The sequence below is a fragment of the Priapulus caudatus genome, unplaced genomic scaffold, assembly GCF_000485595.1.
Source record: "Priapulus caudatus unplaced genomic scaffold, Priapulus_caudatus-5.0.1 Scaffold929, whole genome shotgun sequence".
Classification (NCBI taxonomy): Eukaryota; Metazoa; Priapulida; class Priapulimorpha; order Priapulimorphida; family Priapulidae; genus Priapulus; species Priapulus caudatus.
In genome coordinates this window covers 46,654-60,014 of record NW_014577990.1, presented here as the reverse complement: position 1 = coordinate 60,014, position 13,361 = coordinate 46,654, and the positions used below count along the sequence as shown (strand labels likewise).

Sequence of the window (13,361 nt, the reverse complement as noted above, 5' to 3'; positions counted from 1 at the left end):
TCTTAACACTAGTGCTACCACGTAGCGGCACCCTCCATCTACGCCCAGGGGAAAGTGATTCCCAAACCGGGTCCGGTTGTTTAGACACTGCCTAAATAATAACAACGAGAGACATTGACATTGTCATTGACATGGGGGAGAATACTTACTGACTGACGCCTTAATTTAAGTAAATGGTAACGTCAATCGGTAACAACAACAACAACAACAACAACAACAACAACAACAACATATTAAATTATACTGTATAGTGTATACAGCTACAGTACAGTATCAGATGTTGTTGAACGCCCACCTTGCTTGAGAACTTTGTCTCTCTCTCGCTGGTCTTTTACTAGCGGCCGCGGTTCCAGCCTGTACTTGGAATGAAACGCTCCATGGGTCGCTCTGTAATAAATCCAAAAAGCCACAGCCAACGTGACAACTGTTGGCACTATAAATACTAAATATAGTGGCCGAAACGCATCGGCAAAGAAAGACAACAACACTTCAACAGCCATGATTATTGTGTGTGTGTTTGTGGTGTATCCTTGCGCCATCTATCAGGAGCGATAAGTACTAATCGTACAATTATGTGTCAAACTATTACGCCAGTGAGGTGTACCGTGCGTGCGCGTAATATATGATATACATACATATATTGTATTTATATGTATATATACAGGCCCGTAGCCAGCTAATTTATATTGGGGGGGTTCGTTTTTAAATGTTGGCCATTTGGTCGGGCGGGAAGCGACCGAGCGAGGGAGCATAGCGACCGAGTAGGGAGAGGGTGTTGGATGGAGGTGTCCTCCCTCCCACACGATGGAGATTTTGCATTTATTACACTAAAATGGAGCGATCTGGTGCATATCCGAGATGAAATTCTTGCAAATTATTATTTTTTTGCTGGGGGGAGGACACCCCCTTTTTTTGCTCGTGCGAACTCCCGAACACCCCCTGGCTACAGGCCTGCCGCCTGTATATATATATAGCTTTTATTTATTTCGCGCAATAGCGAGTTTTGGAAGTTGAAGAAGCTCCCATTGCGGTATACAATACAAGCAGGCACGCACGCATGCCCGCGCACGCACACGTACATACTCAAATATGACGCTGTCAGGGTCACGTCATTGAATCCATTCGCGCGCATCTGTATCAGTGGGTGACATCAGTAGCTACTAACAAGAGCTAATGCCTATAAGGACCTCATTCGGTATCAGGTACACCTTGCGGCCCAATTTCAATCTACAAAGGAGAGCAGGGGAGGTAAAGGAGAGGAGAGCAGGGGAGGTAAAGGAGAGGAGAGCAGGGGAGGTAGAGGAGAGGAGAGCAGGGGAGGTAAAGGAGAGGAGAGCAGGGGAGGTAGAGGAGAGGAGAGCAGGGTAGGTAGATGAGGAGATACGTACAAAGTACAGTAGGAGAAGGAGGGGAGGTAAGGGAGTAGTGAGAGGAAGGGAGGTAAGGGAGTAGAGAGAGGAGGGGAGGTAAGGGAGTAGTGAGAGGAGGGGAGGTAAGGGAGTAGTGAGAGGAGGGGAGGTAAGGGAAAAGTGAGAGGAGGGGAGGTAAGGGAAAAGTGAGAGGAGGGGAGGTAAGGGAGTAGAGAGAGGAGGGGAGGTAAGGGAGTAGTGAGAGGAGGGGAGGTAAGGTAGTAGAGAGAGGAGAGGAGGTAAGGGAGTAGAGAGAGGAGGGAAGGTAAAGGAGTAGAGAGAGGAGGGGAGGTAAGGGAGTATAGAGAGAGGAGGGGAGGTAAGGGGGTATAGAGAGAAGAGGGGGATCAGACAAAACGGAGCTTAATTATTCACTCCTGATCACACGGTAGCTAGCATATACGCATAAGAGTATTATGGCAACTTAGTACAAACCTCCGCTACTCCACTCTATATACAATCCGAACTCGATATGGATACGGAAGGTTTACTTCACTCGCTCGCTATACGCACGACCGCCACGACTGAAAGTTCAATGCCCCTCCTTTACCTCCCCTGCTCTCCTCTCCTTTACCTCCTCCTCCTCCTCCTCCTCATCATCATCATTTTCACGTACCTCGTCACGTAGTGAAAAGCGAGGTCATTGAGGTCATTAAGGTCATTAATTGTGGCCACACCAGAGCATTAAAATTCTCCGGTACTCTTTACAGTCACAACAATCGGAGAATACATCACGGGTGATAGGAAAACCGGATCCAGAGCCAGCGCTCTTACTTCTAAGGAAACATTTACCCTGCTAAGGAATTAAATTACAAGAAATCAAAAGTTTTGAGAATGAAATATTAGAAAAAGAAAGCATCAGAAATGGCAGAGCACAATAATTTATTTGGACAATCAAAAACTGAAATCTGAACAGGCTAGATAGATATATATACACAGGGTTAGAAATTAACTTTTGAACACGGGAGTCCAACGGACTCCCTATACCCTCAAAAAGAGGGAGTCCACAGCAAAATGAGGGAGTCGGCAGTCTGAAGTTCAAAACTAGATATTAACAATAACGCATGTGCTTATTTTGAAGATTCATGCCAATTTTTCTTTGGACATTTGATGAAAAAATACGGCAATTCCGCGAGGCCGTGCTCTGGAATGAACTAGATAGTATAGAAGAATTTTCAGGGAGTCACACGGACTCCTGCATATGTCAAATCAGGGAGTCCACCCTGACAGAGAGTCAGGAGGGGGGGGGGCACCACAACCAAACTGTGGACCCACACATATATGAGTTAAAAGTAGAATATACTCTATTGTGCTGCTTGCATTGGTTATAGGCCGATCTCTTTGACCAACAGTCTGAATATGCTACCTATAAGGATTTCTGTATTGCACACAATGACAGCTAGTGGCCAAGAATTTTGTGGGTCGACAAACTGTTTGTTGTGGCTAAGAATTTTTCGGGACCACAAACTGTTTGTGGTGGCTAAGAAATTTTTGGGTTCAAAAACTGTTTGTGGTGGGCACGAAATTTTTAATGGTTTTATTGCCTTAGCCGCGCAAGTTTTAATTATGTATGTATTATTTTTTTTTTTTTCTATAGTCTACATACTGCACCACACATACTAAAAACACATTTTTGTATTATTATTTCACACATATACCGTAAGTGTTTTGCTCACATGACCTAGTAATGCGCACGCACACACACAGGAAGAATGAGAGGGAGGAGAGGGCAAGGGAGAGAAGCATGCGTGCACGCGCACACACGTGATTATAAAATTAGATATATAAAATTGGATAATGAATGCACGTGCTACACAATTTTGTTTTATTTAAAAATTATAGTAAAACATTAATATAACGTCAACACACAACTTGTAGTCGAGTAAAAATAAAAATTGACGTTTTTCAAGAGATAGCAATGCTAAATTAACCTGTTTGCAGCAAGACAGGTTAAAGGTATATCTGGTAAAGCCAAACCACCAAGTGGTTTGGCTTTACCAGATATTAGAGACTGTTTGGGGAAATTATATATATATATATATATATATATATATATAGTAAGTGTAGTATGTATAGATAACTATGACCGCCGGATTGCACATAACTTGTAAGGTTTGGGTGTCAGTGTTATTCCCAGAACACCCTTCATGTCTGGCTGTGCAGCGCCATCTGGTAGCTGAAAGCTGAACTTCTGCAGCAAGCATGTGAAGAATAAGAACAGCTCCATCTTAGCTAAGCTCTCGCCCAGACATTTCCTCTTCCCTGAAACAGAGGAATGCATTCACACATTCAGTGAGGGCCACAATGTATATATCCACCTGCAGAATAACTATATCCCAGTACTCTGGTGACTACCATCTGCTACTTCATTAAACACTAGGTGATACCAGTATGTAAACTCTCTAAAATGTTTAATTACCTAGTATAATCAGTAAACTAGTGAATATATAAAGAGAGACAGAACTGTCTAATATTTCTGGATTAGACTAAAAGGCTTTACGGTAGAAATCAGGAATTTTGAAATATACGATTTTCTGGCTGTGTTTTCACTTTTGTTTCAGAGACAACATAGAGATGCTACTGGTACTAAATCCATCCTCACCGACTGAGAAAGGTACGAAGCCCTCAGGGATGAGCACCTTCCCATCCAGACTGAGGAACCTCTCGGGCCGGAACGCTGCAGGCTCTGGCCACAGCTTGGGGTCGGTATGCACGGCGTACAGATTGGGAAATATCGTGGTTCCTGCCGGAATCGTGTAGCCCCCAAGCTCTGCCGGTCCCGCGTTGTTCGCATGCATCACACCTGCGCGCGGAAACAAAACTTGCACGGCGTTCGCACGCATGCTCTGAAGACCGCACGGTCAGTCTCGCGTCTTTACGAATGGATTATTAAAGATGCATATATAGGAGCATTAGGGTTGTGGATGTGTGGACGCTGCAGTTATAGGTTTACACGTTATATACATTTTACATTCATACAAAATAACTTGTTTGCCAGGGGATTTACTAACCCAATAGTGTAGCAATTTAAGATATAATCATGGTCACATATATAATTACTACTAGTGCTGCTATATATAACTGTGTATAAAAGTGTGATTGTTCCGTTATTGAATGTCTTACCGAGAGGCACAACATTAGCCATACGCTGTATTTCTAAGATGGTCGCCGCCGTGTAGGGCATCTTTGGCATGTCTGACATCGAGGGCCTCTTGTTATCGCCAACTTGCTCGTCTATCTCTTTCTGGATGTGCTGAAAACATTATAACAATGGTCGCAAGCATGGTCAGTGATTACTCCCATAAAAAATACCTGTGTATACAGATGCTACCTCCGTTGTAAGCTTGTCATCAACATGATAAAAATTCACTTTTGTGACTCTCATATGGAGTTGAAATCTCAGCTAAAATCACAGCTATCGTTAGAATGGTTATATCCTCTGCAGAACTATTTCATTTGCTTCCTAGAGATCAGTGGAAATCCTAGGTGATGTACAAATATATGGATATTACAGAACTTTCACGTTTCAAAAATGCAATTGTCGAAAACGATGTTTGATTCGACAAGGAAGATATATACTAACTAATTCTTGGATATGGCACTCTCGTCTAACTTTAGCAGTATACTAACCTGCTGGATGTGTGGATGTAGCATCATGTATAGAAGGCCCCAGGATAGAGTGGTGGTTGTCGTGTCAGTGCCTGCACTGAACAGTTCTCCTATGAGAGCTCTGAGTTGTATGTCTGTAAACAACACAGAATAACAGCACGTAAACAATGATGCTCACAATTCTTTTCCCCTTTTCTTTTTCTCAGTCAGAAAGCAGATGATCTGCTATGGTCACGAGCGCGTCAAAAGTTCACGTAAAGCCGAATATGAAGCATATGCATCAACTAGCACAACTCGCGTCTATTCTAATTTCTTCTCTTTTTACCAAACATCTACAGGTTTTGTCGAAATATTTTGGAATGGCCAGGTGTGTGTTAACCAAAACCAGACTGATCTCGCTGACAGGCGACTTTCAATTAACCGGTATTGACAGGATGAAGGAGGCTACTGGAACATTACTGGTTGCTAAATTCAGGTTGACATTAATAACAAACCAAAGTTCGTTACACGAAAGAAATTTCTGAAAAAAATATACAAAAGTTTACACTCACCGCCCTCTGGTGGAATCGTCAGCAAACTCACCGTTGAATACATCAGGACCTGCGTCTTGCTCTGGCTGCTTACTGCATGATTCCTGTTGTAACAAGTGAGCGTCTATGAAGTCGTTGACCCGACCGTCGTGGAACGCCTCTCTGTGCTTCTTGATGTGGTCCATGAAGTAGGTCTCGTGCCACTCCTGGTTTTCCATCACCGTGCTCAGCCTGGTGAGTCGAGAAAATATCCTGAAATGAAGCAAAAACGCATCGTTTGCCAGAACAGCTTGACGACAATAACAGCCAACAGTAACAAGACACAGGTGCGCAGATAGCGGACAGCAAAAGCAAAAAAACCGTCTTCTGTTACAAAGCTTAAAATGCTAATTGCTGACCAGCTGACTGTCATGGACCCTTGGCAAATGAAACCACTGTTTGGTGAATTCACTACTGCATGCCTTACTCATACACACGACTCAGCGACACTTATTCATTGTGCAGCCTGCTACCTCTTCCCCCCTCCCATCCCTTCAGCAGAGTGCACAATATGGCATAGCATGTACCTATATCCGTATATATAATACTTAGAGAAAGAAAGTACCTATATAAGAACCTAACCCCAGCCTCACACGATATTAATTCAAGGCAAGCACTTACATCCTTGACTTTACTCGCTCGACTTTCAGACACCTCTACGAACGTTAGTTCCAGTCGCCGCCATTACATTACTACATCTCGTGACCTAGATCTAACCCGATCGCAGACGCCTGCATGCCTAGCAAACACGGACACTGGAGACGCACTACAGGCTGCCTCCACACGTTCCAAATACCTGAGGAAGGGCAGGAAGTTGAGAGCGAAGGCCGAGCCAACGATGCGGATGTTCGTCTGGATGGAGGCGATGACACCCGTAAATTCTGCGTCGTCGTAGCCGAAGTGCTGGTTGAAGATGACCTTGCCGATGACATTGGCGATGCTGGCGTCTAGCAGACGACTGAAAGGACAACGCGGCACTACGATGCAGATGCAGGCGACATTATAACGCACGCCAGCAGGCATCGAGCGAATGTAACCGTAGCGACGATAAAACACTACGATGTGTGTGCAAGTTATACGTGCATAGGTGTGCGCAACGTGGTAGCGATTTTATGAAGTGTTAGTAGTGTAGGCCCTATAAATGAGTACATACAATTTAGGACAGCTTACGAGTACATTACCCATGACACACACTACTGCTACTTGACTGTAGTAGCAACAGATCGGTCTACGAGCGAATATCTCACCTGAAATCGAAAGCACGTTGCTTCTTTTCTTCGATGGCCGCCAGGAGAATGTCGATCTCGTCTAGAATCTTGGATTCCAGCGACGACCTGCCCATTCCCATGTCTCGCAGGCTGGAGAGACAGAAGCGCCGGTTATACTTCCAGATGGCGCCCTCTGTTAGAATCACACCTGTAACAGTTGAAATACACTCGGCATGAAATTTCGTCAACACTCACATTTCGATGATCCCGATTCTATATCAAAGTGCGCGTAAAATCGCACCAATTAAAACATACCTTACTCGTTTTACTCTGTCTAAATATTTACTATTACAAGTACATAAAACTTGTTATATACGTATGAACTGTAATGCATGCTGCATTCCAATGCCACCTATTTCTCTAGCAATCTATGTCTCTATGTCTCTATGTTCAATATGTTGTGCTATGTAACTGTGGTTTTTCAACATTACATGTTTGTATGTGCGTGCGCGTGTGTGCGTGCACGTCTGCGTGTGTGTGTATGTGCGTGCGCGTGTGTGCGTGCGCGTCCGCGTGTGTATGGGGGCGATCGCGACTGCACTCACCCCGCGTCCTGTTCTCCGACGTCACGTTGAAGAGGAACATGTCAGGTCTTCCGGAGAACTCCTCCCTCTTGAAGGCTTCCTTTATCAGCTCGTAGTCGTTGACGACCACCACCAGCTTCTCCCCCATCCACAGATGAAGCAGCTTCCCGTATTTCTCCCCCCAGCGCGCGAAGTCGATGTGAGCGTCGCGCGACAGGTACGGGAGGTGACCGACGACCGGGAAGCGGAAGCCGACGCTCGGAGGCAGGTTGCCGTGGGAGACGCGACGCTGGTCAAGCAACCAGACGGCCGCCAGGAAGATGAGGAAGAGCAGGAGGAGGAGCGAGAGCATCGCGAACGGAGAAAAAACGAGAACGAAGTGCGATGGAAGGTGCGAGGAGTGCTAAGTGCAAGGAGCAGCGACTTATTGTGTCGCGAGCAGAGTATCGGTCCCTTCTAGTGCCAGCGACCTTTGCTCAGGGTATTGCGCGCGTATCAACGGCAGCAAACACAGACTGCAGCCTGCCTGCAGCAGACTGGCTATAGTTTATGCTATCGAAGGCATATCGATTGCACTGATATTAGATTAATCTTACCATCTGTGGTGGCGCTACGCAGAAGAGAGAACAAATATACAGACGTTAATGTTGTATACACATCAGGATTAATGTATCACTGTCAGTGCGACGATATCATATCATCACATACGTTACATACGTCCGTCTTTCTTGAAGGTTGCAATAAACGAGAAATTAAATATATGCTCTCGATATAATTAACCGCGCACATATGAATAGGCTGGAAATAAACAGCCACATTGGAAACTGCGTAATCGTATTTAATATGCAAATTAGTTTATGGCATCATATAGTCACGGAGCCTGGGGCAGATAAGGTCTATGTCCCCCTGACCTCTGTTTGACCTGGCTCGTTTAGCTATTTCTGACTAATATATATATAATATAAACACTGGTTATATATTCCCTAAAATAGCTGCTCGACTATTGGTAATATAATCAACAAATGCTCTTAAATTAAAAGTGGATTAAGTGATAATTGCATATTTCAATATGCAATGTTTTAATAAATAAGACCTATAGCATTGCTCAATATTCCTGGTTTGCTTACCAACGAGTTAAAATACGCAATAATAGTTGTGATCGTGCCTGCGAGGCGAAAAAAAAACCTTATCACCTACAGTACAGCAAGCATTCTGTTTTAGATGTGACTGTGTATGATATGGGTGAACGACGACTCACACAAGTGTACATAATGTTCCAACTGACTGGACATCCTCCACACCCCATGGTAAAAGATACGACTTCTGGATACAAGATGGCAGCACCGGAGGACAGAGCCTCTTTAATTAAAGCTGAATTACCACCACACCTGCCCACTCACACCAAAGAGCCCATACCTTTTATTATAGGCTGTTTACACTTAACACATTCCCCGCGGATCCACGAGTCAGCTCGTGGATAGATTATACTGTGTAGTATATAAAATTTCGAGGTATTTTTGCATGTAGAAAAACAAAACAAGGTTCATACCCCACAAGTGTAAGCGTTGTCACATTTCTTTCCGGAAAAAATAGTATACTTTCGAATGATATCATAACAAACTCGCGAAAATCCACCGGTGCGGTGGCATTTGAGACGAAAATGCACGAAATGCCCGTTTTTCCCTGTTTTCATATCAGTATATTATTATGAAGGGGAACAATTTTCATACTATTTGAACGTGTAAGGATGAGATAACACTCATGCAGAGTAAATTGTTTGGTTAGCTTTTCTGCAAAGCAAATGTGGTAAATCATAAAGTAAATATGCGGTAAAAACGCGAAAATCCCAGCGCAGGGCGGTAGGTACATTGTTAACACCGGCAGCGTTGAACGTGTTAAACATGATATTTTTAGCTGTTACATCAGTGCACATGCCACTTGGCAGGCAACCAATAGAACCAATCCCCTGTCAATCATCACACAAGCTCCTTGTTGTGGTAATGAAGCAGCTTTCATCAACAAGTCCTGCGCGCAATCTCGTGACGTAACTCCAACGAGAGATTAGCTCACACTCGCCCCCGCGCTTTCTTCCGCACGATTCCGCCAGCTTCGACAAAGGTTGTTTAATACGCAGCGACGAACCGAACGTTCATCATCATCATCATCATCATCATCATCATCATCATCATCATCATCATCATCATCATCGTTACGACATCATCATCGAAGACAAAAACGTTAATTTTGTATAGTTTTATTATAATAAACATTGTGTGCAGTTACATTTTACACAAACGAGAGTTGGCTACGGAGGACAAAAACTTACTTAGGGACCGCCCGATCTGCTGATTCGTCTTACTACGCACGACTCGCAAAAATGCGAGTCGACCTCACCACTGATACACACGACCTCATGATCGAGGTCACAGATGCAGGCCGGGTGGCATGAACTCTCACTTCACTCTCGCTATGAACTGACTTCAAACACGGGTTCTCGCGTGAAGCTATATAACTTCAACCTGATAATCGATAAACACATGAACAATTCGTACCCGTCACACGCGCCCAACCCACCCATGCCGCTATTTCATTTTAAAATATTTACAATCCAAATCGTTTCGTTTATATCGATGCAGTGTATTATGGTGTCACATGATGCACATTCACGGTTGTAGATAACCCAGTCCTCAACACCACAGATGGCAGCAGCAGCAGCAGCAACAGCAACAGCAGCAGCAGAAGCCACCAGATCTTAGATTATTCAGCTGCTGTCCATAACTCATAAATCATCTTCTAGGAAAAAGTCTACAGCTAGCTAGCAAAAGTGTAACTATCAAATCGTAAAAATTTGAAAAAACCGACTCCCTGTCCCTCCCCCCGGTGAAACTCAGGCACAATTAAACGTTTTCCATGTTGGCTACAAGCAGGTACTCATCTCAAAAGATTTACAAAAAACTCAACACCATGCCCACACACGCTCGACTCTACTGGAATAGATGGGCCGATATTGTCGCAAAACCAAATCCCGCAAAGGAAAAGATGCCACGGACATTGAAACACGAACGGCTAACGCTAAAAATCAAATCGTTTTACAAACACACAAAATCCGCGCCCTGCCACAGCACGATCGAAAACACCGCCGTCTACTGAGCACAGACATACCAGTACAGACCTGCACACACGTGCAGCTGCATTGAAATCAAGGCAGTGTTTCCGACCAACACACACACACACACACACACACACGCACCTGCTTTCAGCAGAATAAACTGAGCCGCGAGTGCCCACCTGTCAAGACACGCCGAAGAGCGATGGGCGAAACACGCCGAGGATGCGGGGAACACGCCCCACCCCCCACTAACGCTTCGACGCATCGCTACCTCTGTCCACGCAACGTGACTCAAAATTCGCTGCACTGTATCGCCCCACCGACGGCCAGCCGTGAGCACTACTGCTCGGGATATGTGGGACACGTTACCAGTATGGCGTAGGAAACGAGCAAAGCTGTGGCAGCATTTAGCAATGCAGCCACATCGAAATCGGCAATTCTTCGCGATTAGGGGGACGAAGAGAAGATGAGGCGACTGATGAAAAGCAGCTGCCTGACGTGAGATATGGCAAAGGAATAGTAGTGAACGAGTTCAGAGGTCAAGCCTCTCTAGCCGATGCGTCGCCGCGGTAACGTTCTCCCTCGCGTTCGTTCCGCTCCCACACAGAATCAAACGTGTCGCGCCCCCCCCCCCTCCGCGCCCCCGGCCGATGTTTCGTCTCGCGCCCCCCCCCCCTCCGCGCCCCCGGCCGATGTTTCGTCGGTCAACTGCGAATAAAATTAGAACCGAAGCCGAATGTAACAGAAAATGGACGAAACGGGATGAGCTGTTGACGTGGGAGGCGGCGGCGTGGCAGGCCGTCAGCGGGGCGTGGCGCGTCCGCGTGCAGACGATGTCGACTTGAAGGTGACAGAGATGATGCCGGTGAGAAGCTTCGATGCGATGGATGAAGGATGACGATGACGACGACAACAGACGCTCACGTTTATAGAAGCCAGCCTCCTGTCTGCTCCTGATACACCTCTATCACATCCTCATTCTCCATCTCCAACTGTCGAGAAAGCAAACAACGACGTGTAAATATCAAGATAGTAAGGCGGCTTGTTTTCAACAGAAAAGCAACACAAATAGATAAAGAAAATAGATATATACACCCAACACCAGTGTTACAGACAGTTCTGATATATTCCCGAGAGATCTTTATGAAGCAGTGCTGCTTTAGTTCTATTTTAGCACTGCGCAATTATCGCCTGATCTATTAGTACCTGCTTAGGTGTGTCGTCATCATTTATCCGTCGTCCATCGAATAGGAATCTCAAGGAACTAGCCGGCATGCCCTACACCAACGAAACCAAGATAAATAATGATCGAAGTACTACTACTAAAGCAGGGTCTCCAACCCTGTGAACTCCAAATGCGGAATGTTTCTGGCGGTGATGAGTAACTAGTGGCGTATTCAGAAATTGATGGACAGGGGGGGGGGGCGAAATGTACCTTGGCTGCCGCAGGCAGGCCCACGTGCCGTAAGCATGCCAGTGCTAGCGGGGTCTGGGGGCATGCTCCCCTAGAAAATTTTGAAATATTTAAGCCATTTTCCTGCAATCTGCGGCATACTGTGGGCCATATTCTCATGTCTGATGACACTAATCTCAACCCTAGACTCAACCCTACAAGTTAGGATTCAAAACACTTTTCATTCCTCCGTGCCCCACTTGAAAGTCTGTCTTGCATACCATATGCAATAGCCATGACTAACACTGAGTTTCGACCTCACAAGTACAGGACACATTTGTTTATATTCGTTCCTGAATTTCTGTAAAAGTCAGGGTTTTTTGGTTGGCAATGTGGATGCCATTCTCCCCATGTGTTACATCTGATTAGCAGACAAACTACGCGACACCTTGCAGACAGCGCCTGTCTGACTAGGCTGTTCCATTTACCGTAGACATGCCAGATACAAAATGCATAGAAACACATTATAACAGTGAGCGATGGTAGGAGGGGGGAGGGGTGCGAAGCTAAGATAATGGCAGAGAGCACTATGAGTGTGTATTTCCAGGAAACGACTTGGGCAGTGAGGGGCTATTAATAAACTTGCTGCATCTCCACTGCACCAGTGCAAGGCCAGTGCTCAGGCACCAGCTGAAAAAAAACAATGTGTCCAAGCAAACAATGCGAACAATCAGTGCAAATTTTGCACAGTGCAACTGAAATGAGGAATATAACCTTGCCGCTGCGGAATGCGGAAATTAAGGTTAGAAATCGTAATGATTCCGCAGAATGAGGAATGGTTGGAGACCCTGCTAAAGTGGTGAAAGAAAAATTCATGATTGCTGATTGTGAGTAAACTCGGTTTCTAAATGTGCTTTTTAAATTTGTTTGTGAAGTATTGGGTTTGAAGATCTTCAACGTTGTAATGATACCGATTAACTCTTCTTCCTCCTTCAAGCGGGTTTTCGAGAAAGCACATTGATGCCCTATATATGGCATTGTGCAAGATCCAGATAACTACATACCACTCTCTCACTGTAAGACTTCTTCAACTTTCCAAGATTTGTCGTCATCTTCACCTTGAAATGAATCTCACCTTGGTCCTACAACAACAAGCAAATGGAAGACATTACACGACTACAGTGGCACAAAACAATAGTTAATAAATACATAATATAACGTCACAATATTAGTAAATACAGATTAAAAAAGGACGTATTCACATGCACCAATATACACTGAACACTAGTGATGTCACGATCATCGATTATACTCGATCATCGGTTGAACAGTGGCTCGAACCAAGCGCCTAGTGATGTCACGATCATCGATTATACTCGATCATCGGTTGAACAGTGGCTCGAACCAAGCGCTTGGTTATCAAAATCCATAATCAATTTCATTAAAAAAAAAAAAAATTTAAAAAAAAATTTAAAAAAAA

At 44.8% G+C, this 13,361-nt stretch overlaps 3 protein-coding genes across 4 annotated transcripts in view; all 3 read right to left on the bottom strand.

Moving 5' to 3' along the window:
- Positions 1-505, bottom strand: part of LOC106814477 (putative all-trans-retinol 13,14-reductase) — a 19,916-nt gene extending 19,411 nt beyond the window's left edge. Inside the window, exon 1 of the mRNA XM_014818795.1 lies at positions 296-505. Within this exon, the coding sequence (XP_014674281.1) occupies positions 296-500 (205 nt within the window). The 5' untranslated portion in view covers positions 501-505. The remainder of the gene's footprint in view (positions 1-295) is intronic.
- A 2,304-nt stretch (positions 506-2,809) lies between these two features.
- On the bottom strand, positions 2,810-8,856 carry LOC106814472 (cytochrome P450 18a1-like). 2 transcript variants are annotated; one of them, XM_014818789.1, is made up of 9 exons: positions 8,507-8,856; positions 7,401-7,989; positions 6,835-7,003; positions 6,384-6,545; positions 5,601-5,800; positions 5,040-5,152; positions 4,533-4,662; positions 4,012-4,212; positions 2,810-3,671 (listed from the first exon to the last, which is right to left on the bottom strand). In XM_014818789.1, the coding sequence occupies exons 2-9, from the start codon at positions 7,729-7,731 to the stop codon at positions 3,490-3,492; spliced, it is 1,488 nt and encodes a 495-aa protein (XP_014674275.1). In that variant the 5' UTR covers positions 7,732-7,989; positions 8,507-8,856; the 3' UTR covers positions 2,810-3,489. The 2 variants fall into 2 exon arrangements, with proteins under 2 accessions (XP_014674275.1, XP_014674274.1); XM_014818788.1 differs by lacking the exon at positions 8,507-8,856 and having other exon boundaries at positions 7,401-8,175.
- Positions 8,857-11,166: 2,310 nt separating this feature from the next.
- LOC106814474 (small ubiquitin-related modifier 1-like) overlaps positions 11,167-13,361 on the bottom strand; it is a 9,408-nt gene continuing 7,213 nt past the window's right edge. Inside the window, exons 3-5 of the mRNA XM_014818790.1 lie at positions 12,946-13,023; positions 11,695-11,766; positions 11,167-11,480 (exon numbers count right to left, since the gene is read on the bottom strand). Of these exons, the coding sequence (XP_014674276.1) occupies positions 11,415-11,480; positions 11,695-11,766; positions 12,946-13,023 (216 nt within the window). The 3' untranslated portion in view covers positions 11,167-11,414. The remainder of the gene's footprint in view (positions 11,481-11,694; positions 11,767-12,945; positions 13,024-13,361) is intronic.

Coding starts and splice junctions, on each gene's coding strand:
- LOC106814472 (XM_014818789.1), bottom strand. CDS start 7,731: ATGCTCTCGCTCCTCCTCCTGCTCTTCCTCATCTTCCTGGCGGCCGTC. Junction 5,153..5,600: donor AGGTCCTGATGTATTCAACG/GTGAGTTTGCTG, acceptor TGTTGTTTACAG/ACATACAACTCAGAGCTCTC. Junction 3,672..4,011: donor CTTCGTACCTTTCTCAGTCG/GTGAGGATGGAT, acceptor CCTCTGTTTCAG/GGAAGAGGAAATGTCTGGGC.